This window comes from Pelobates fuscus, chromosome 1, assembly GCF_036172605.1.
Source record: "Pelobates fuscus isolate aPelFus1 chromosome 1, aPelFus1.pri, whole genome shotgun sequence".
Classification (NCBI taxonomy): Eukaryota; Metazoa; Chordata; class Amphibia; order Anura; family Pelobatidae; genus Pelobates; species Pelobates fuscus.
Genome location: NC_086317.1, coordinates 191,674,563 through 191,699,209, shown reverse-complemented (window position 1 = coordinate 191,699,209; position 24,647 = coordinate 191,674,563). Strand labels below are relative to the sequence as shown.

General features: G+C 41.8%; 1 protein-coding gene across 1 annotated transcript in view; it reads left to right on the top strand.

Moving 5' to 3' along the window:
• The first annotated feature begins 2,164 nt into the window (after positions 1 to 2,164).
• LOC134609778 (tubulin alpha-1D chain-like) overlaps positions 2,165 to 24,647 on the top strand; it is a 120,169-nt gene continuing 97,686 nt past the window's right edge. The window contains exons 1-2 of the mRNA XM_063453190.1: positions 2,165 to 2,382; positions 20,538 to 20,760. Of these exons, the coding sequence (XP_063309260.1) occupies positions 2,380 to 2,382; positions 20,538 to 20,760 (226 nt within the window). The 5' untranslated portion in view covers positions 2,165 to 2,379. The remainder of the gene's footprint in view (positions 2,383 to 20,537; positions 20,761 to 24,647) is intronic.

Genomic DNA, 24,647 nt, shown 5'->3' with positions numbered 1-24,647 from the left:
TTTGGGAAGTTACAGGGTCAAATATAGCGTGTTACATTTGAAATTGAAATTCGCCAGATTGGTTACGTTGCCTTTGAGACTGTATAGTAGCCCAGGAAATAAATTTACACCCATAATGGCATGCCATTTGCAATAGTAGACGACCCCAGGTATTGCAAATAAGCGATGTCCAGTCTTTTTTAGTAGCCATTTGGTCACAAACACTGGCCAAAGTTAGCGTTCGTATTTGTTTGTGTGTGAAAAATGCAAAAAACGCCAATTTTGGCCAGTGTTTGTGACTACTAAAAAAGACTGGACATACCCCATTTGCAATACCTTTGGTTGTCTACTATTGCAAATGGTATGCCATCATAGGGGTAATTTTCATTCTTGGGCTACCATAGGGTCATAAAGGCAACGTAAGCAATCTGGCGAATTTTAATGTGAAAAAAATTAAACACAAGCCTTATATTTGACGCTGTAATTTTTGAAAACACCATAAAACCTGTACATGAGGGGTACTGTTGTACTCAGGAGACTTCGCTGAACACAAATATTTGTGTTTCAAAACAGTATTAAGTATTGCAGCAATAATATCGTCCCTGTAAGTGCTGTTTGTGCGTGAAAAATGCAAAAAACTTCACTTTTACTGGCGATATCATGGTTGTAATACATTTTACTGTTTTGAAACACTAATATTGGTGTTCAGCGAAGTCTCCCGAGTAAAACAGTACCCCCCATGTACAGGTTTTATGGTGTCTTGGAAAGTTATAGGGTTAAATATAGTGCTAGCAAATTAAATTCCCTATACTTTCGGCATGGGTGGTAATTGTAATTAATTAGGATACCTAATTATGTAAAATTATTACATAAATATATGTGTAGAATTAATATATGTATATATATACATATGTGTATATATATACGTATATATATATATATATTTTTTTTTATATATAGGTATATAGGTATATATATAGGTATATATATAGTGATATATACGTATATATTTATGTATATAGATATATATATTATTTCGTTCTACGTGTATTTTGATATAAATATATATATATTAATATCACAATACAGTTAGAACGAAATAAAACACATCTATATATTTTTTAATATTTTATTTTTAATTATTTATTTTATTTTATTTTTTTACGTATTTACATATTTTTTTTTATATTATTTATAAATATATATATAACAATAATTATATATATATTTAATCAGTATCAGTCTACGTGTAATTTGATATTAATATATATATATAATTATATATATATATTAATATTAAAATACACCTAGACAGTGTATGTGTGTGTATGTATATGTGTATATATATACACTTAGATCATATATATATATATTTTTTTTTGCATTTTTCTTATAATAAATAAGCATTTATGTATATATATGTTACATCAAATTAAAGGACCAATTGCATTGGTGCAATAAATTAGTAAAATGCAAATTGCAGTTGAACGCAAACCGCAAAAAATGCAAAAAATGCCGTTGTCCTTATAGGGTTAACTACACAGGACTTCCTCACGCTTCCCAATAGGAAAGCAGTGAGTCAGTGCTTTTATATGGACATCAAAATCCCCATATAAAAAGCACTGATTCACTGATTTCCTATGGGGAAGTCCTAATGTGTGCGACGCTTGCCATGCATTAGATTCCCCACATTGCCGTCACCAGAGGAGATGGAGACTGAGCCAGTGCCGAGGGACTTTGTGCCTAGCGCTATAGTGTTCCTTTAAAAACAAACATTGCTGTCAATATTATATCTGTGAAGTTTTGTTTTACATTCAGAAACACCAACAATATGGAACTCCTAGACCAGAGGGACATTGGGATAGAAGGGAGGGACTTGGGACTAAAACAGGGACTGTCACTCTTAAACAGGGACACTTGGGAGGTATGCAGAGTATCCTATTTCAGGATGTCTTTGCTTTTTTATAGGAACTACTATGTGAAAATTATTTCCATTTCTTTACCGTCTGAATTTATGAGGTTAAAATACGATAGTCTAAATTATTTTGATTAAAGCTAATTCGTTTATTACATGTTCTGTTAACAGCAACATTCTTCAGTTCACATGAAATCCTTACGTTTCTCCTCCTCTTCCGCAACAATTGAGATACTGTAAAAGATCGCTCACTTCGTGGTGACTCTTAACTACGTCGCATACACACCCTTTCCGGGTCTATATAAGCTATTATCTGGGCATATTCCTGCCATTTGCTGTGTTGGAAGGGACACGTTGCGCGTCTATACCCCAACGGATCCAGGAGAAGAAAAAACAAACTATAATTAAGAAGCTTTTACTTGCCTGAGCGCGTACAAGTTACTTTACATTTTCACGTGTCCGCATCTTTAAAGAACTGAGAAAACATGGTGAGCGTAATAAATGTGAACTCTGAAAAACTAAAATGGCGCCAGAACTAGCATTCTTTAACGCCAAGGCGCGAACAAATGATTGTAAGCTGAAGTTTCCTTATGTATTTTTTTTTCTTTTTAAGTTCCTATATAAATGCTTTATATATTAATAATCATGCACGTATTAACTAATGAAGACGTCCTGTATTGGCAAGATACTGAGTTCCGTGCGCAATGTGGGTGTATAGTGTTATGGAAGTCTTTATTTCCTTTCGTTGATAAGAACCAGTTGAGTCTGACCGAGGAGAGCGGGAACTAGAGAAGCAATTAGGTCTGTGTATTACGTAATGTTCGCAGTTGTAAGTCGGTGTTCTGTCCAGAAGATATTTTAAGTCCTCAATATAGTGCACGAGTATTTGTAGTTTAGTATATTCGTGAAATTGAAGTATAAGTGCGGTTGGTCAGCAACTAGTTGGCTGATGACTTGCCGTATGACTTGTTTAGCAAGTTGCAATCCTGGCTTCGTAGCAGCAGTATGTCCGTTGTGCTGTTAGCTGGCTTCAAAGAGGCTATGTATCTCTCATTTCTTCCTTTTTCAGAATCTGTTTTAACTTTTGATCTATCCCTGTTAAATTTTTTTTTTTTTTTTATTATAGGGATAGGTATTGTTCCTATGCTTGATACAGGATTGAGCTTCAATGATCATGTGTGCTTTTTGAAGTGGTTATGGGGTAGGAGTCTGGATGTGCAGTGTTTAAAAGTGGCACTGTAATGACCGACTGCAGTTTTTTTTTTTTAAACCCTCCAACTCCACTACATCTAATTTGCCCCCCATGTCATCTCCAAATGCCCCTTACACTTTTTTTTTAACCTTTTAAAGGGACACTATAGTTACCATAACAACTACAGCTTATTGAATTTGTTCTGGTGAGTAAGATTACGGCTTTTTGCTGTAAACACTGTCTTTTCAGAGAAAAAGCAGTGTTTACATTACAGCCTAGTGATAACGTCACTGGCCACTCCTCAGGTGGCTGTTAGAGATCCTTCCTGGGTCATGGCTGCCTAAAATGCATCCAAACATTCAGTATCTCCTCCCTCTGCATACAGACACTGAACTTTCCTCATAGAGATTCATTGATTCAATTTATCTCTCTAAGGAGATGCTGATTGGCCAGGGCTGTGTTTGAATCATGCTGGATCTGCCCCTGATCTGCCTCTTTGTCAGTCTCAGGCTACCACTTCTGATGTCAGCAGACTGTTTTTTTTTGGCAAAGCGCATGCAGATCTACAGCTTCTGGCTTGAATACAGTAAGATTTTGCTATATTCATGGGGGACACGTCATCTGCCTACACTAGATAGCGCTGTGAAATTCTTACGCACGCCCAGTTAAACACTTGGGCATTTGCTATAGTCCGAAATTCGGACGGGAATTTCGTCCATTCACTTGTCAGGAAGACGAATGAATAGAAATTTCAGACGAACAAACACCAAATATTGGTGTTCGTTTGTTCAGTTTATTACAAGGAGGGAGCTACCGGCGCGCAGCTCCCTCTTTGTAATATGTAAAAATAGAAGCGACAGGGAGATGTGCCACCCATGTCCTCCCTCACTCTAGGTGGAGTAGAGCCACCCATTTCCCTGTGCCCCCAATTGGGGGAGATCCAACTAAAAGGGAAATATAGTGTCCCCCATCCATGAGCTGTGGTTGAGGCTCCTGAAAGACTATTGGGGGGGGGGGGGGGGGGGCGAACCTATTGCCCCCACACATGGACCATGGTTGGTTGCCCTAAATGACAATGGACCTATTGTAATTCCAGCACCCAGTCATGGGTGACGGCTAAATGTAAAAATGCAGGGACTGCAGCACAACGTTACAGACCAATGACAAAGGTGTTTAAATACATGAAACTCCCATATACAATTGTATAATCCCTCCTCTGTCAATGGGAGGTAATTGGATCAGGAACTGTACTAATATAATCCAGTAATCTCCAAACACAGAAAAAAACCATGCAATAAAACAGCCCATAAGTACCCCTAAAACACAGCCCCTTATAGCCCCGATCTGGGGGACCAACATATCCCAAAATCACCCAGATCGGTTCAAGGGTTCGGGATTTCCATTTAAGTCATAATTTTGACCGACCGTGCACATGATTCTATGCCCAAAACTGTTTTATGAAATCAGTGCTAACGGTCAGTCAAATAGTCTTTTTGCAGGTTTCCCTGCAGGGCCCATATTTTGTGGGCAGGAGGCTGGCAAGCAAGCTCCTCCAGGAGCTCGTGGCAAACTCACGTGGGAAGCGGAGTTAGTCACAATGGTAAGTAGGAATACATTTTTATTTTTCCTGTCCATATTCATGTCAGCACAACAATGAGTAATACCCAAGCAATAACCAAGGGACTGAAAGAAGTTTTTACGAACACTGGTATAGTAGATACCCTGTTTGCCTATTCCTCCCGAACTGCTGAGCATTAGTGATTATTTTTTTTTTAAATTCTTTATTTTACTTTGTGCTTAAAGGTACATACACGTGTGTTCTGCCGCAACAGCAGGCATTTAAAGCATTCCGTCAGTACAAGTGATATAGCATTGTGGCATATGATGTCCAAGCACATTTTTCTTTTTTAAACATGTTTTAAACCTTCAATTAACAAGTGTTTAGTAACTAGACAGGCATAAGGTTACCACAGGGTTGTGTGTCCAATTTGCCATAGTCGGCGGTTAAGGTGTATGTATGTTGGATTGAGGTTTGGTTCGTGTTAAACTGGGTCGGCACATGGGAGTGTTAGCCCGGGAAGCAGTAACCTTTGTGGTGGTTCAGGGAAATATGTGGACTAGGATGTCCACTTAATATGAAGTGGGGTAGTGCAGGCTAACTCACGGGGTAGTCTTATGACAAGATATCTTGTGTAAGTTCAGGGTTGGTAAATGAGTCGTGATAGATTCAGGTGAGGATGCTTTGAGGAAATGGACACCAAAGTATTCAGTGGCCCACGTCCCCAAAGGTGGTTAGTAGCCCCTGACCAAGGGGGTGGCGGGGGGGTGTTAGTTGCTTTTCCCTTGAGGGAAGTGGCGCTGCTACCATCTAATGGGCTCCCACATGGTGAAGTTGTCTTATATGTTGTCAGTTGTAGGAGCCTTATTTAGGTGTGTTTTAATTCGTGGGATGGCATAACGATAATTAGGTACATGCTGGTATTTCACTAGAAGGCAAAAGAGTGAGAGCAACGGGATTTAAAAGAAAAGAAAACATAAAAGATATAAAAGTCAGTGTGATTCTGTACATCTCCGTCCTGCGCCAAAATCCGCGCGGGCTCTTGGTAGGATCTCTTGCGCGGTGTCCAGTCAGGTGACTCTGTTTGTTGGTTCCGGTGATCGCGGGATAAAAGGTATTATGGTGTCCGGGTCCCATGTCTGTGTAGGTGCTCGTGTGGTATGGCCACTGTCCGACAGTCCAAGTTTGGCGAGCACAGCAGGAGTTTCTTTGTCCGAGGAGATCTTATGAGTGGTTCCGTTGTGGGTGATCAGGAGGGCCCTGGGTGTGCCCCATCTGTACTGCACCCCAGCGGTGCGCAATTGGCTTGTGAGGTGGTGCAATGTACGGCGCCATTGGAGCGTGGCTCTAGTCAGGTCCTGAAAGAATAATAATTGTGCACTTTCAAAGTCCAGGGGGGTTTTACCCCGTATTGCCGCCATGATGTTGAGTTTGTCCCGTGAGGTGGCACAGCGCAGGATGACGTCTCTGGAACTTTTGTTGGGCATATTGGGTGTAGGCGGGAGCCTGTACATCCCGTCAAGAGTGGTTTTCTTGGCTGTTGCGGCCGGCAGGATAGTGGCCAGAAGCCTCCTTACATAGTGGGGTAATTCGTCAGGTGTGACGTCAGCGGGTATCCCGCGTATTTTTATGTGATTGTGACGGGCGCGGTCCTCATGGGTCGACATTTGTAAAGCGAGACCCTGTTGATTAATCTGCATTTGTTGGAGCTCAGTTTTTATTTGTGTCATGTCGGTTAGCAGGGTTGTGATGGTCTCTTCTGTCCCCCTTACTCGCTCCGTCACCATTTGTAGGTCTCCTTTAAGTATGCCCACATCCGTGGCTAGTGTTTGTTTTATGTCCTGTACCCAGTTGTGCAGGTCCTGTTTAGTGGCCAGGAGGTGCTTGGGTTGGTGCCCCTATGTGTTCTTCCTCCCTCTCTGCATGAGCGGGTGTTTGGGGTTGAGAGCGGGGTGGTGTCGGGGCCTGTGAGGCCTCCGCGGCCATTTTGGATTGCGCCTGCCGCTGCAGTAGAGCTCCGATGTCGGCCTGCTCTGCTGGCACACCCTGCTGTGACTTTTGAGTGCGTCTCCCCATTCTAGTTGGGGCAGTGTCAGGGGTCGGCTGGGGGCTGCCTGCTAGGTCTGGCTCACCTCGTGTGAAGATCCCGTCAAGGAAGTACTCCAGTCCGGTGGTATTGGGCGTGGGGTAGGCCTTAAGCCTCCGTTTCACCTTACCGGATCGTGGGGTTTGGAAAAAAGGCATGAAATTGTGTGCCTCTCCCTCCCGATGCCGTTTTTGGGGTAAGTTTAGTGATCCGTCCGTTTTGTTTCAGGATGGCGTCGGATTTGTAACAGGAGGATTGGGAGCTCCCAGAAATGGCGACCGCTCCGCTTCGAGTCCAAGCTCCGCCCCCCAGCATTAGTGATTATAGCTGCAGTTCGGGTGTAGCTACGAATAGTTTCAGACGAATGCAGCTTCCAAGTAGGTTCTCTCCAGCCAGTAGACAGTTGCCCAAACATGAGCCTAGACTTGATGAAGGGTGCAACAGGGATGACTTTTAATGGTGCTACACTGGCTTTTATGCAAGTCCCCATGCAAGAGGCACTCCCACATGGACCTTGTGGGGGACAGAACACAAAAGTTACAGCCAATAATATTACAGTGACAAAAGTAAACAATCCCAATGCAAACAGACAATCCCCCTCTCTGCCTGTGAGATAATTGAGTCAGCTAACTTAATAACTCCATTATCTCCAGGCAGTAAAAACATTTTCCCCAAAACCTAAAGTACCCTAAAACACATAGTATCCCCATGAGTCTCATCCCCTAATAGCCCTGATCTGGGTGACCAACATATCGAAAAATCCCATTATATCGAAGTCCCATTTGACCGACCGCACACGAGTCTCCAGCCCAGAAACCGTTGCATGAGTTTAGGCTGTGTGGTCGGTCTATTTCGAAAAGTCATAAACTAATAAATGCATGAACGGTAGTTTTGTTTCGTGGAAACAAAACTACCGAACAGCGCTATCCTGGCTGTTCGGGAAAAGGCATTCGTTTGGTTTGACCGGTGTTCGGGAAGTCGAGTGTCCGATTTTAGTTCCAGACACTTGACGACCAAGTCCCGCTGTCTCCTTTCGTGCAAACAAGATGGCCGCTGTTTTCTCTCGCACGTGGCGTTCGGCTCTACGAACGGCGGCCACAAAGGGAGAGTTCTTAATCAACTGTTTTCTTTGAAGATAATTGAGCCGGGGGTGGTTGGTGTTCGGTAGTTACAGCTACTGAACCAATAAAACACAAGTCCTGAATGGCAATAAAAGTCCCGAATGACATGCTATTTTCTTCACAGAAATACAAAAGACTTTCAAATTAAAAGTGAAAACACACACCTCATAAGGACATTGGAAATGAAAAACGGATTGCACACTATAGCCACATTACCATATTGACCTACTCAAATGAGAAAAACTGCTCTAGTGGAGAGCTAACCGACCTTCAGGTACTGTAACCCCTAGGGCTTAGTAGCCTGAAAATAGCAAAGACTATCCCTCTGCTGATGGCTTATAGAGAGGCATGAAGACCTCTCCTGTTGCATTAGTAAAGATAAATAGACTATCAGAAAAAAAGCCAGGTAGTGAATCTATATAGAAATTAAGACATCTAGGACAAGAGAAGAAAGTTTCATTCGGAGTCTTCATTCCAATCAATAGGCTTTTAGAGCTGGAAGAATAATTTCTTCTTCACTGTGGAGAGAATAAGCCACATTATGATTAAATTCAGGAACAGATTGAGGATTATTATATATTGTGAAAGACTAAAATGGTTTTATGCCAAATAGTGCTGAAAAATCTGATCCTTCTGCCCAATGCTAACTTAATATAAAGCAGATGTGGAGAGAGAGTTTCATGGTTAAAAGGGTGTGAGAAGTCCACATGAGCAATGGTTAACGGAGGGATCATATAAAGCTGACCGATATTTAGATACCTCCATATCAAAGCCCCTTCACGAAAAGAGAGATCGGAGAGTGCCAAGACATGTACCTCTGAGGTGATGTGGCCAAGTCCTAGACAAAATCCTGGATTTAAAAATTTAGAACCTCCTTGGTAGAAGGAATTTGAATGATTACTTAATTAGAAATAGACTAGGAAAAAAAAAGGTATCCCAACTCTATAAAAGGTGACTGAGGATATAAGTTTTCCCTGGCCATCAGAAGGGTATTAATTGCTACACCTAAAAGACACTTCTAGTTAAGCCCTTCTTTTCTATATCGAAACCTTCAGAAAGAGGAGAGTAGTACTGGAACTGGTGGAAGAGGAAATAACTATTTTTGGGAGATCCCATGGAGGTACTGAAGAAGATAAACAGAAGTGAAAACCATGTTGATGCAACCTATGCAGAAGAGAGGTATTGGATGTTAAGAATATCCCTTTAATGAACATATTCAAATTTGGAGAAAAGCTCCTCAACCCCAGTGGATGGTATTCATAGGTTTCACTGCCTAAGGTATAACTATAGGAAAGTTAACATCCTTCCTTGTGCTCTCATTGTTCACTTAGATCTATGGTGGAGGACCTGGATCAAAACTCTGAGGTAATGACAGTCAACATCCTTTATTTGATAAGTCGTACTGCACTTTCTAAAGAGAGCTGTACAGTGCCTTGGACTGTGTCAAACAGTGTTCCCAGCTATACCCTGGACTGGGAGGGATCAAGGTGATTTATCTTGTAAAAATGTAAATGTTCTTCCCCTGCAATCTGAGAAACATCTGGTGATGTAAGGCAATGGGTACATGGGAATAAGCATCCTGCAAATCTGTAGAAATCATCAAATTTACTAAGAATACTGCCTTTATTATGAAGAATGTTCAAGAATGCTGCAAACTTATGTAGATTTAAAATGGATCTCCACCTGCCTGTTGAAAAACATAATCTTTGTGTTGTAGCTGCTTTTGACATTTATAATGCGTCTTTTTACATCTTCTCTTCCTCTGGTAGAAGAATAACCACTTCTCAAGGTTGAGATCTACAATACGGTCTTCCAGGTGTGAAATACTTGGGTCCTGGAAGGAAGGGAATGAGAGGCTTTGGATAAAAATGGTCTCCTTAACCTTGGGTCTTTCAGTAGATGAGCTTTCCTTCCCCCTGCCATTCTCTTGATCCATTAATCTCTGAGGATACATATATTGACCAGGTACTGAGCCAAAGTCATATATTTCTATATTTCTGGTATAACACAACCTATGGAAGCTTCTTGGCTAAAGACTATTTTCGGCTTAATAACTTGTAATGTCAACAGACAAAAGGAAGATTATCAATCCATACCAATCTTAGATCCTTATATATTGAGGTAAGAGTTTGCAGCCGGATGAAAGCATGTGCCAGCTGCTACATATGTTATTGGAGAGTATCAAGACATTCTATTCTCCATGGAGTCTCAGAGATCCCGCATTGTTGAACAGGCAGGGTTGAACATTCAGCCATTCTAAGTACTTCATCCTCCACTTAGGAGCAGACTGCCAGGTACAAACATCTGATATCCCAATGAATGAAGACGCAAGATACTCCCTTGTGTTGAAAACTTCAGTGTAGAACCATTCCTCCATAATAAGGATATTAAAGGTACCGGGAACTGGAAAAAATTCTCTATTCTTTGTGACATCCGAAAGAAAGGCTAGAGGTAGAAGGCTCGACCTTGGATTCTTTCAGATATAAGGACCTACGGACTCTGGAAATCAAATGGTCCACTTGAGCTGATTTCTGGAGGTACTGAAATAGGATGAATAGCCTCATCCGAAGAGGAGACCATATCTCTGACTGTATCAATCTCCAAGGATTTCTCAAAGTATACATTCTGGGCTTTGTCCAGAGGATCTGCGCTTTAACAGCTTATGTCTTGATACCTCTTGTTGGATATTCCATAATATACAGTGTAACAGATACTGTCTCGGGGTTATAAATCTATCCTCCGGTTAGTCGGTTTGTTCACCTAAAACCTCTTCCATTCCCTTGCTGGAAAATGGTACTTCGGATGTAGTCGAACACGTGGCGGCGGCCATCTTATTCAGTCAAACGTGTTTAGCTGTGTTTTGTCTCGTTCATGGAATTCAAATCGGATACACAACGGTGAGAACACAGCTGAAGTTACCTTCTAGAGAAATTAACTATAAATTCGTATAGTCGAACGACGAATCGAAGCCCATGAACAAAAACACACTTTACCAATGGCCAACCAGCATTCCATTTGGTAATTCGACTGTTTTAAATAGACCGGCTGCACGGCCTTATTCTCTGGAGCTGTTTTGGGCATGAAATCCTGTGTTCTCCTGGGCAAAACTATGACTTCCATAGAATTTCTGAACCCCTGATATGGGTTATTTTTGGGATATGTTGGCCACCCAGGGCTATTAGGGGGATGTAAGATTTGTGTCTTGGGTACTTATTGGACTTTATAAAAAAATTATATATATTTTTTTTTACCTGTGGAGAATTAAGTTAATGCATTAATCACAGGCAGAGGGGAGGGATTGTGTGCCGTATGTGGGAGTGTTGGACATTGTTATATTCTTATTGGTCTGAACAGATTAAGAGGTGCTTCATCAGGTCCAGGGGGTGTGCCTCTGACCTGAGGAATTGTGTGTGTGTGTGTGTGTGTGTGTGTGTGTGTGTATATATATATATGTCTGTCTGTCCGTCTCCAACCTGTCCCATTAAACCTTCAGACTTACTTAACCCTCAATACTGAGTTCTGTCTCTAAGTGGGGGGAAACTGCTATCACACTGGGGATTGCTATACTCTGTATACTCCCCTGGGCTCTAATCACTTGGCTCTTTTAATAGCTGTTCGTGTTATGCTCTCCTGGAGGAGAGGTCTTCCCCACACGGTCCTGGATGTCAGAGGTGGTTCCAGGGTGGGTTGGAGACGGCAAGACCCCAACCAAGCTGTGGAGGTTCGTGGGGTCTGCAGTACTTATGGTGTCCGGTGTGCAGTGCTGATGGTCCTTGGTGAGGACTAAGAGCATCCATCGGCGGAGGGTTTTCACTTACAGCAGAGGTAGATTGGCCTGTAGCCACTTCAGACAGTCTGCACAGAGACTTTACTTCTACAAGGCTTGCCTCACAAAGGATCCTTTAGGGCGACTTCCCTTGTATGATCCGGATGATTTTCTTCACATAGAGCTATTGTCGTAGGGAATTCCAATTATTAATAGGCACTCTTGTTTGGAACCACAGAAAAAAATTACAATGGCTTATCTATGTCTTAGAGTGTGACCTATTTTCTGGGAGCAGAGGGATCTGCATAAGATTCCTATTTTATCCTTAGCAAAGCAAATCTCTACTAAAAGAGCAGAGATTGATAGATATACATAAAAAGGATAAATAATACACTTTTGTTTTTTAATATGGGGGGGAAAAAAACCTATAAGAAAAACTTTTGTATTTTGGTGCTTGAAAGGGGAAGCCAATACGACACAGCAACCCTACTAGCATTACAGAGTACACATGCACAAACTGAATTTGTGTTTGTAAACGGCATGGCGCGATCGTTCGATTCCCGCCTGTGTATTATCAGGGATTTTAACACCACGAAACCGACCCTAGAGCAGACAACAAAGCGTCGAAGAGCCATGAAATGAAAGGCTGGGATAGTAAAACAGTGGCGTATAGCCGAGAATGCCCGTTACCAAGTACAGAGACCTAGAAATAAGTTAATAATAAAGCGTCAAATAGCCGTTAATGACTAAAACCAATATAGAGGCATAGGATATTGTAATAAAAGTGGCGGATAGCTAAGAATGCATAAGAGAAATCACAAGGAATACAAATCGGTGAATAAAGAGAATAGCCACACATGTATTTTACAAGTCACATAAAAAGTGAATAAAGTGGCGAATGGCCGGGAATGCATATTAAAATGCAAAGCGTATGTGATATTTAACCAAGAAAGGTACATTCGGATATTCTTTAATTACCCAATCGAATAGTACTTGTAACAAAAACACTCCAGTTAAACAGTATAATGGCTGTGTGTGTATATATTTTTATATATATATATATATATATATATATATATATATATATATATATATATATATATATATATATAAAAATTGTTTGAACTCAGACTATTTGTTGTTTTACCGTCTTGCTATGGCCCTGGGATATATGGCATTTGAAAACACTATTTGTGACAAAACTGGAGATTGTGCACAAATATGACTATTGTCCATATTTTTTATGATTCCCATCGTTTGTTGCACTGTTACCCATGTGTTTCATATGTTGGTTCGGCTGGATAGACTGACAGACAAACTGTTGAGTTACTGGGTGGCCACCATTTCATGTATCAGAGGCACATGGTGAGAACAATGGATGGCGGCCATTTTAACTCACAGACACTGTTTTGACTTTTCCACGCGGTGCCATCTCGCCGGTATTTGGTGCATGTTACAAACTGCCATTTGTAACTTATTTTATTTGACAAATTGCCCTGCTTCCCTGTGTTATGGAGAAGCCTAATTGCCAGCATTCTGCCCCATGACTATATGGACCTAGTGTGTATGGCGATTTGACTGTATTTGTGGGATCTGAGTGCTGTTTGGATATATTGAGCGTTTAGATCCAAGCCATCTGGGGATAGGTTGAATGTGGGGGTTCTGTTCAGTATGATAGGAGTTATGTATTTTTGTGTCTTTTGCTAACATGTGCTCAATGGAGTCTGCCTTTATCCCTGGATATAATTGGATTACCTCTCCATTGTTTCCAGGATAGAGGACTCTTGTGAAACTGGTTTGGGCCGGAAAGCCATGCTGGCAGTGGGTTTTAAAAATACTTTTGCTAACTTTTGAACCCCTGGTCTGATTCGTGCCATTTTTTAATATGTTGTTTCACTGAATGGATTGATTGTGAATATGTAATTTTTATGTGAATGTAATGTATAGTTTTAAAGTTATAGTATATTTGTAAAAACTGTATTTTTACTGTGTGATAATTATGTTAATCCCTTGTGTAACATAATTATATCACAGGCAGAGGGGAGGATTTTGTGTGTAATTACTGGGAGTGTCTTATGTAATATACGTATGGTTCTTTTGTATCGCCCTGTGGGTCGTCCTATCTAGGGGATCCTGCATAAAAGAAGGGTTCTTTTGGTGCCAATAAAACAGAATGACTTGACCCTCTAACTTGCAGCCTTGACTCATGTTTGTAGGGGACAGCTATAATCACTACAGAGATTGCTATGCTCTTCATACTCCCTTAGCTACTGAGCTCTTGTAAGAGCTCTTGTTCCTGATCCTGCTATGCTCTACAGAAGGAAGAGGTTCACCTACTGGAGCCTGGTCATAGGCCCAGGGCGCAGAGCAGACTGCGAGATACCAGCCCAGCAGCGGTGGTTCGTGGAGTCTGCAGTACTTATGGTGGCTGTGCAGATGGTCCTTTGGTGAGCGCTAGGAGCATCCTTTTCTACGGTCCAACTTCCAGCCAGCCTGGAGGCAACCGTAACAGAGACATCGTTCAGTAGTTTTAAACTACAGAACAGGGGACACATTTAACAGTAATTATTTTTCATATAGCCTGTATATGTTCTGCGGAATCCGCATTAAACCGTATCTTCCAAACTACTGAACGAATCTGGGTGAATTTTTTTTTTTTTATGCGGTTATTGCATGTTTTGGGGTCCCTGTGATAGGTTTTATAATACTGTATTTTCCTGCCTGTGATAATTAAATTAGTCTATTGTGTTGAGATAATTGTATCACAGGCAGAGGGGAGGATTTCTGATGTAATGAATGGGAGTGTTAGCTGTGGTGTTTGGTTGTTCTTCAAAACCCTGTGGACAGTACTATGTTTGTAGAATGTGAATAAAAGAGGCTGTATGTGCCAGTTTAGTCAGTTCTTTGTCACCCTACAAAACGTAGCTGTGTCTCGTTGTTGAAAGGGAATTTGCAGCTTAATCGCTAGCTCTTTTCAGAGCTCTGCCTCTCTATTGCTCCAGGGATCCAGCGGTTTGGACTTCACTTCTACCCTACAACCCAGCATCTTGCCCGGAGGAAGGACGTCGCCAACGGCAGATACCCCTCACTACCCTGTGTAGCCGTTACAGCAGTACTCATTTAATTTACCTCAAAGGGATGACTTGCTGGCAATTGATCCTGTGACCCCCAAGAGATAAAGTTTCTGATGATGTATTAGCCCTATCTTACCAGACTTGATAAATTAAGTGGCTACATAAAAGGCATAATAGACCTAAGAATAAGAGAATCCAATAGCTTTATTAAAAGGCACAACCGAGGCCTAGCAAAAAGTCTAGCCAGTGGCTGTATTAAAAGCCATGTAGGCCCAGGAATAAGAAAATTCAACTATTTTAGGAGGCCTAACAGAGTCCTAGGAATAAGTGGATCCAGCGGCTATGTTAAAAGGCAGAACAGAAGCCTAGGAATAAGGGCCCCCACCCGCCGCTCATGCCTATTCTCTTTATTCACTGATTTTATAGTTTTGTTGAAAAGTTCCCTAGGGTGGATGACATTTCCCCCTGCTAGTTAATAGATGGGGAGGGTGCTTTATTTTTGTTTTACAACAGTGAGTAGGGCTGCTCACTGTTTAGTATACATGCCCCCTACTCACAGCATAGCCAATTGGGGCAGATTAATTGCCAATACGAAGTAATTTTTACTTGGTATTAGTAAAGTTGTCTGAAAGACCAATCTTCGTATTTCAGCTTTTTGGTAGATAGCTCCCTAATAATGTGTGAATTGGGGAGCAATCTATTAAGTAGCTGCAAGATGCAGCCGCGGCACGGATTGGAGTTTAATTTGTTCAAATTAAATTTTGAACCGACCTAGAAGTACCGAATGTCATCCTAACATGAATGAACAAACTGTTTTCATTCTGTTACGACAAAATTCAGTTGTATTTAATAATACGAAGTAAAGATAACTGTCTTCGGAATTAAGGGACACTAAAATCTTGATTCTGCCCCTACACTCTATACTGCGAGTAGGGGCATGTCTACTAAACATTGAGCAGCCTGTGGCTGTCCCTATTGCCCCAACCCATGAGGATGGTGGTGGCCCTATATGACAATGGAGAGAGGACCTATTGTCCTCTCCATCCCCCTATCCATGAGCCTTGTGTGGGAGCACTAGTGACAATTGGGAGAGGGGGTAAGACCTATTGTAACCATACTTTCCACCGACCCATGAGTGGCGGGTGGGGGCCTAAATGAAATGGTTGGGGGGTCTATTGCCCCTACCCATGGGTGGCGGGTGGGGGCACTGGTAACCGTAGAGGGGAGGGCTTATAATCTCCGCCCATGAGACGGGTGGGGCCATAAATGACAATGGGCGACGGGTGGGGTTAAATATAACGCCTCCCACTTAAAGTGACTAGGGTCCCCAAGCCCCTAGTCACCCCCTCAAGTAAAATAAAAGCCTACCTACCCCCCTCACCCTAAAAATAGTAAGGGGGCAGGGGGTGGGAAGCAATAAAACTAAATTCCATGTAAAAAAAAAAATAAACTTGGGATCTTCACCTGCCACTTATGGTTGATGGCTGGGGGGAGGCAGCAGGTCCCCCTCCCCCAATGTATTTTAGGGCTTTCACCCTCTGTTCATGGATGGAGGCCAAGGGAGGACACTAGATCCCCTGTTTTTAGTTGCACCCCCACACTCCTGTAACAAATGGGGGGGGGGGGGGGCACTAGGCCCCCTGTTTAGTTTAATAGCCCTCACTTCCTGGGGGAACGACACTGTCCCACCCTCTGTTAATTATTTTATTATTGCATAAGGGGCCTTTCCTAGGTCCCCCTTTATTGGATGTGGGGGGTGCATCTTAAAACAGTGAGCTGCCACTGGCTGTTCACTGTTTAGTAGACACGCCCCTACTTGCGGTATACTAATGCAGGTGGTCCTCATTTTATGACCTACATGTTGTACGACTGTTTGTACTTACCCCCACGCTAGAGAGCTGGTTGCAAGTGCAAACCGTCTTGGGGATGGCTCGCATAGACATGCGCACCAGAGCAGGGAATCCCTCAACTTTTCAGTTACCAACCAATTCATTCTACAACTGGGTCGTAAGAACGGAACCCGGTCGGTAAGTGAGTACCGGTATGGGAGTCTTTGACCCCCGTGTGGTGGTGGTGTAGGACGTGGTGGGGAGCACAGCTCCCTGCTGTTTATTACAAGGAGGTACCGACCTGCAGACTCGAAGCTGTCATATTACAAAGAGGCAGCTTCGAGTCTGCAGCTCGGTTCCTCCCTGTAATAAACTGTACGAACAGAGACTGAATTGAAATGTGGTATTTGCTCGTTCTTTGCTATTTGTTCATTCGTCAGAAGTCAAATTAATGAATAGAAATTTCAGACTGTCTTTTGGACAAAAGCGCATGCCTAAGTGTTCAACTGGGTATCCACAGGAATTTCACAGTGCTATCTAGTGCTGGCAGATGACATGTCTCACAGGGCCTTCATCTTCCCACACTAAGATGGCGGCGAATAGGCCTAGATCCCAAAAATAAATTAAAATGTAAAATGCGAGACTTGCGGGGGCAATTGGGGGTGACTAGGAGGACAATCAAATGTAGTGGAGTCAGGAGGGAGTTAAAAATAAAACTGATTAGGCTGTGACAGTGCTGCTTTAATTTTGTGCTGGGGAATTTGCACACGTCCAGAACTCTTACACTATAGTCACCTGAACAACTTCAGCTTAATGAGGTTGTTCAGGTGAGTGCTACAGCTCCCTGCAGCCTTTTTCTTGTAAGCACTGTATTTTCATAGAAAATACAGTGTTTACATTGTAAGCTTGGAACACCTCCAGTTGCAGTCAATCAGATGGCCACCAGAGGGACTTCCGAGTTCAGAAGCCCTAAAAAGGCCTCACGTCTGACGTATTCACGCATGGGTGTTCGTGACTGTAAGGAAACAAAGTCTAGCCAAACCGTTTTCGGTAGTTTCCTCCCGAAATGTCAGAGCCTAAGAAAGTGAGAGTTCTGTTCGGCAGTTACAGGAAATGAAGTCCATACGAAATATAACAGCTTCACAAGATAATTCCCTTGGTAAAGCATACGAATTCCAAATAACAGTCAGTCCAGGATCAGGATACAAGTAGAACCAACGTTTATTCACATACATGGCTTTTTATGCAGGTCCCCATGCAAGGGGACATCCCGCAGGGAGGAGTAACAGTTATCCAATCCTGAACAGTAAAAATATAAAACACACCCAATACAAACAGGCAGTTCCCTCCCCTAGTCCTGGAGATAATCAGGTCTGATATAGTAACAACCTAATTATCTCCAGGCTGAAAATTCACTGTTTCCCCAATTTCTGGAACACCCCTTTATACCTGGGGTATCCCCACAAATCCTATGCCCCCTGATAGCCCCGATCTGGGTGACCAACATATCCAAATTTCACCCAGATCGGTTCAGGGGTTCGCAAAAACCATGGAAGTCCTTTGTGACCGGTTCACTGTGGGTGGGCTGCCCAAAATAGTTCCAGAGATTCGTGGGGTTTTGCCGGTCACTTTAGAAAAAGGGAAGAAATGAATAAAAGTACCGAATGAATTCCCCTGGCTCCTAGCAGCGATTGTTCCCCTCATTCGTGTGCATATTTGTACCGAATAGCGCTCTTCTAGCTAATCGGTATAAATAGTTCCAGCGTTCGTATGATTGGGACCGGTGTTCGGGAAGTCGAGTGTCCGATTTTAGTTCCAGACACTCGACGACCAAGTCCCGCTGCCTTGGTTTGACGAAAAAAAGATGGCCGCGGTTTTCTCTGCCACGTGGCGTTCGGTAGTACGAACGCGGACCGCACACATAGAGGGTGAAAGTGATGCCGGCTTTGAAGTTAAGTGAGCCAGGGGTGGTCTTTGTTCGGCAGTCCCATCTGCCGAATGAAAATACACAGAAAAGCAAGACATATGCAAAAAAATACTGAACAAGTAGCCATTTCTTCACAGTGACTAAGTGGCTACTAAAAAAAACTGAACATACCCTATTTGCAGTACCCTGGGTTGTCTACTATTGCAAATGGTATGCCATCATGGGGATAATTTTCATTCCTGGGCTTCCATACGGTCTCAAAGGCAACCTGGCGAATTTTAATGTGGAAAAAACTGAAACGCAAACCTTATATTTGACTCTGTAACTTTTGAAAACGCCATAAAACCTGTACATGAGGGGTACTGTTATACTCAGGAGACTTCGCTGAACACAAATATTAGTGTTTCAAAACAGTAAAACGTATCACAACAATTATATCGTCAGTGTAAGTGCCATTTGTGTGTGTGACATTCAAAAAATGTCACTGTCACTGACGATATCGTCGTTGTAATATATTTTACTGTTTTGAAACACTAATATGTGTTCAGCGAAGTCTTCTGAGTAAAACCGTACCCCCATGTACAGGTTTTATGGTGTCTTGGAAAGTTACAGGGTTAAATATAGTGCTAGAACATTTAATTCCCTGAACTTTCGGCCTGGGTTGTCAGGCAGGTCCTGCAAATTGTAATTAATAAAATGACCTAATTATGTAAATTTATTACATAATTATATATGTGTATGTATGTGTGTGTATATATGTATGTATGTGTGTGTGTATGTGTAATTTTTTGTATTTTTATTTATATATGTGTGTGTGTGTGTGTGTATGTGTATATATATATATGTGTGTGTGTATATATATATATATATATATATATATATATATATATATATATATATATAGTGATATAAATGTATATACATTTAGTTCTACATGTATTTTGATATCAATATATATTAATTTTAAAATACAGTTAGAACAAAATTACGCATGTTTATATATTTTATCTATTTATTTATTGTTTTATTTTTTTTAACATATTTATTTTTTAATATTTATATATTATAATCAATATCATTGTACGTGTATTTTGATTATATATATCACTCCCCCTGCTGGCATTGACATGGACGGCTATGCCGTCCATGTGATCGCGGGGTCCTCGCAAGGACCTCGCGATCACATGGCCCTGGGGGGCCGAAGAGGACAGAGGGGGACTCCCTGGGCTCCCAGGTAAGTCCGCCATACCGCGATCGGCGGCGACCGGGTAAGTACAAAAGATCGCAGGACGTTCTATGCCGTCCTGTGGCGTTTAGAGCCACCAAAATAAGGACGGCATAGAACGTCTTGTGGTCTTAAAGGGTTAAAATGTGTGTATGATTAACAATATGTGTGTGTTTGTATGCAAACACTATATATAGAGAAATCTCTTTATATAGTGTTTGCATACAAAGTTTGGAGTAGGAGAGTTGCCATAGGAGCTGTCGCTCAGCTCGCGAACGCGCATACGGCGCACATGCGCGGTGTAGCGCTGAGTGTCTTCATAGGGCGGCATTCAATGCCGCTGTATGAAGAACGCGATTGGTGCAGCGCGAAGCCGCGCATGCGCACCACATCGCGATGACTCTACTCTGAGAGACACGTCTGAGCCCCGCGATTTTGTCATTTTGACGAAAAAGGGGGCGTGGCCTTGCAGGGAGCTCGGCGCTGGAACGGAGGTAAGTTTTTTTTTTTTTTTTTTTTTTTACTATAAAAACGCTTTGAAAATTATTTTTAATTAATGAAAGTATACATATAGAAGCAAGAAGGAAGGCTGGGGGACCTGTCTTTCTTGCTTTTATATGTTGACTATAGAGTCCCTTTAAGTCTCTCATTGGTGTGCACTGCACACTGGCAACAGATGTGACTGCTTCTTCTTTGCAAGTTTACACTTTCTTCCTCCCTCCCTTTCTAATATTTCTATCCAACTATAGCCTTCAGCAAATTTTCATATGAATAGCAGAAAATCAAAACATTTCTATGTATTTTGTTAAACTTTGTAATCCTGCTAGATTCCGCTAACAAATTTTTAAATAAATGTATCACACAGCGCGAGTGCATTTCCATCCACGTTGGACAAGCTGGAGTCCAAATTGGCAATGCTTGCTGGGAACTTTACTGTCTGGAACATGGAATTCTGCCAGATGGTCAGATGCCAAGTGACAAAACAATTGGTGGTGGAGATGACTCCTTTAACACGTTCTTCAGTGAGACTGGAGCTGGTAAACATGTGCCCAGGGCAGTGTTTGTGGATCTGGAATCTGCAGTTATTGGTAAGTTATCACAAAAGGGGCAATTTTAAGGATTAGAATTCATTTTTCTAAATGTCTGGAAGTACCAACAAGCAAGTGCTAAAAGTACTTAAGGAGCACTACAAGCACCATAACTACTACATATTAGTACAGTTTGACAATATAACTTGGTTCCATCTGGTGTTGATGCCAGGTACTCTGCTTTTGTGTTTCTCTTGCGTACAATCCAGTTTGCTCACCACAACTAAGCAGGGTCGTGAAGCACTAGAGTCATTAACAAAGCGTTCTGCGTTGGCCTGCTGTACTCTATGGATACAAGTCTTATGGGGAAAAGCCAGACAAGATCAGGAGACTTGGTGAACACTATGAAGTTGTCAAACCATACTAAAATGTTTTATGACTAACTACATGTAGAAAGGGAGACCGTACGTGTTGTGTTGCCAAAATACCAGGGTATTACAGTATGCAATAAAAAACAAAAACATATTTCAAAGACAAGTGTTCGAGAGTTATTCTCTTCCTTAGGTCTGAAGCAATACTGATAAATCAGATAATTTAACACTTGAAGGGACACTATAGTCACCTGAACAACTTTAGCTTAATGAAGCAGTTTTGGTGTATAGAACATGCCCCTGCAGCCTCACTGCTCAATCCTCTGCTATTTAGGAGTTAAATCCCTTTGTTTATGAACACTAGTCATACCTCCCTGCATGTGACTTGCACAGCCTTCCATAAACACTTCCTGTAAAGAGAGGGCTTTCTTTACTGCAAGTTCTGTTTAATTAAGATTTTCTTATCCCCTGCTATGTTAATAGCTTGCTAGACCCTGCAAGAGCCTCTTGTATGTGATTAAAGTTCAATTTAGAGATTGAGATACAATTATTTAACGTAAATTACATCTGTTTGAAAGTGAAACCAGTTTTTTTTTTTTTTCATGCAGACTGTCAATCATAGCCAGGGGAGGTGTGGCTAGGGTTGCGTAAACAGAAACAAAGTGATTTAACTCCTAAATGACAGTGAATTGAGCAGTGAAATTGCAGGGGAATGATCTATACACTAAAACTGCTTTATTTAGCTAAAGTAATTTAGGTGAATATAGTGTTCCTTTAAAACAACTGATGTTAGAGAGAAGGGGTGGGGTGTCATAATTGGCAAGCAAAAGTGAAAGGTGCAGATTGAATGAGAATAGCTAGAAAAAGTAAATAGAGGAGAGTCAATAACCCCTTAAAGCCACCACTTCAGAAGCTTGACTTACCCTTAAGAAACTTTTGCATTTTTTTTGTGGTTTGTGTTCAACCGCAATTTGCATAGCTGTGGTCACACGGGAACAGAGGAGTTGAGGGTCCTGCTCAATGAGTTTACATGCTAGAGGGAATTGGGTATAGTGGCACAAAGGGTATAAGTAAGGTTAACCTGTGTGTATATATATAAATCTTCTTAAATTATAAAAAAGCCAAAAAATGTAAACTTTTTTCTTTCTTTTTCTTTCTTTTCAGTTTTGGCAATAACGTTTGCATATGTCCAGCTTGGGGGAAAGTAATTAAAAATTCATTTTTCGTGTCTTGATTTATAGAGTACACATGTATAGGACTTCAGCTTATTTTGAAATTACAGGTTACACTATACAAGGACTAAAATAAAATTCCAAAATGTAAAGTTGGTACGTTTTGCATTGTAAGTTTAGTAGCCATCACAGAAAATAAAATTGCCGCTCAAAAGTATAGTTTTATATAAAGTAGACCTCACAGGCCATTTATCGAAGGCTATTTTGACACTTTTTTTTTTTTTAGTCATTTCATCACCAGTCTTTGCCAAAAATAAATTTTCCGCAAATATTTATAACAAGGTTATTTTAATGTGTTTCAAAAAGCTGGTGTTTGTTATTCCTGTACAACGGGGCTGGGAAAAAATCCCAGGCCCCAGGTCGCTATGGCGACTAAAAAAATTTGCCCTGGTGTCACAAACGCACCCTACTCCAAGAGTGTGCGTGACGTAGTTGTAGTGGTGAAAGGGTTAAAGTACGCTATTTGTCTTCGCCAGACCGGAAATAATGATAAAATCCCCCTTTTTAACACCGCCCACACTTAAACATAATATAACTATTACTATTTTAACACTGCCACCACCAAGACAATTTATAAATGGGGTGCCTTGGTCCCCCAGGTAAATCAACAATAAAACCCACCAAATATTACGTGGTACAATATTTAAGGAATTACGAAAATACTAACTAGTCTCTTCAGGTAACGTGATTCTTAACCAGACAAAGGCAGAACTTAATAAATGAATGTTTATTATGAACAAAGAATAGTCACAGTGCATATAACAATATATGATAAACAAGTTATTTACGTAACAATAATCCCTCTTCCCCCAAGGACTAGACGACACCAAGTCTGGGAGCCAACTGTCAACTGACCTGTGGGGGTCTGTAACGGACACCTTCCGTTAATGGACGCTTCCTAGCTTGCGCCGAGGACCACAACCACCGCAGACTCCACAACCGCCATAGCTTAACTGGAGCCTCGCCGTCTTCCGTCCACCCTGGATAAACTTCTGTCTTCCAGGACAGTGTGGGGAAGATCTCTCCTCCAGGAGAGCGTATCGGGAACAAGAGCTAAGTGATTAAAGCTCAAGGGAGTATGCAGAGCATAGCAGTTCCCTCCAATAACGAGACAGTGCTACGTATTGAGGGTCAAGAAGAACTCTGATGTTTAATGGCAGGTACTCTGCTTTTATGCAGTGCTCCCCTGCAAGGAAGACGCCCACAGGCAATAAGGCATTAACCAATCAGATATCCCACAGATTCCCTCCCCTCTGCTTGGGAGATAATGGAGTTTCTTACTGTATCTACTCAATTATCTCCAAGCTGAAAACTTATACTTTTTATACATTTTTATAACTTTCTCGTTTTACATAGTACATAAATAAAACTTACATTTTCATGAACAACACAACTTGTGGAACAACGTATTCAAAATTCGTGAAAATCCATCCAGTGGTTCCAGAAATATTAAAAAGTCTCTTTTGACCGACCAAAGAGAAATTGACTAAGTAAGTCCCTTTCGAACAGGAGTTCGAATCTTTGAACAGGACTTGGTCTCCAGCCGAGGTGTCAAAGAAGGTACGGGCCAGCGGTGTTTGTGCAATTGGGTAGCCGAAAAGAGTTCCATAGATTTGGCTGCACACACCGCTGACCGAGTTCGAATACGTTAAAATGGCCGCCGCCACGTGTTCGTTTGTCGAAGGGCGGCCACTTTGGCACTTCGACTGCATTCAAAGTGCCAGTTTAAAAATTGTAACACTGCTCCACAGTATTTAAAGGGCCAGGAACAGCATACAAAAATCCATTATGCCCAAATGTAATTCCTAAAGGGCAATACATCCCAGGGCCATAGTCGCAGGGCAGGAGGCTAGCGATCAGTCCTCTCCAATGCCCAGTGGCAAAGGGCAGTTTGTCACAGGGTCCCAGCTTCAAAAGATGTAACCCCTGTTGACCTCAGCAATAACAACTCTGTAATTTGTGCCATTTACTACACAAATTACATTTAAGGATAATATTCAAAGTGTAATAATAAATTATACACCCTTGCCATGACACCTGGCTCCTGGGATTTGCAGCCCTTTAGCTAAAGCGGCCAATGGTGGAACATTGGAGCCAGCCGGTTGCTGTTGGGAGCTTGGAAGCGGCCGGCTCAGGGAGCATGTAGCTGAACTCCCTGGGGAGCTCCTTTCTGCTCCCTCGCGCTATATAGTGATGCCGGGAGCCGAAATATGAAGTCATTCCGGCCCTGGCATCACTACAGGGAGCAGGGAGGAGCCGCACACAGAAAAAATAGCACACTGGACCCCAAAGGTAGGGAGGCTGGGTGTATTCAAATAAAAAGTCAGTGTGTGAGTGAGAAAAA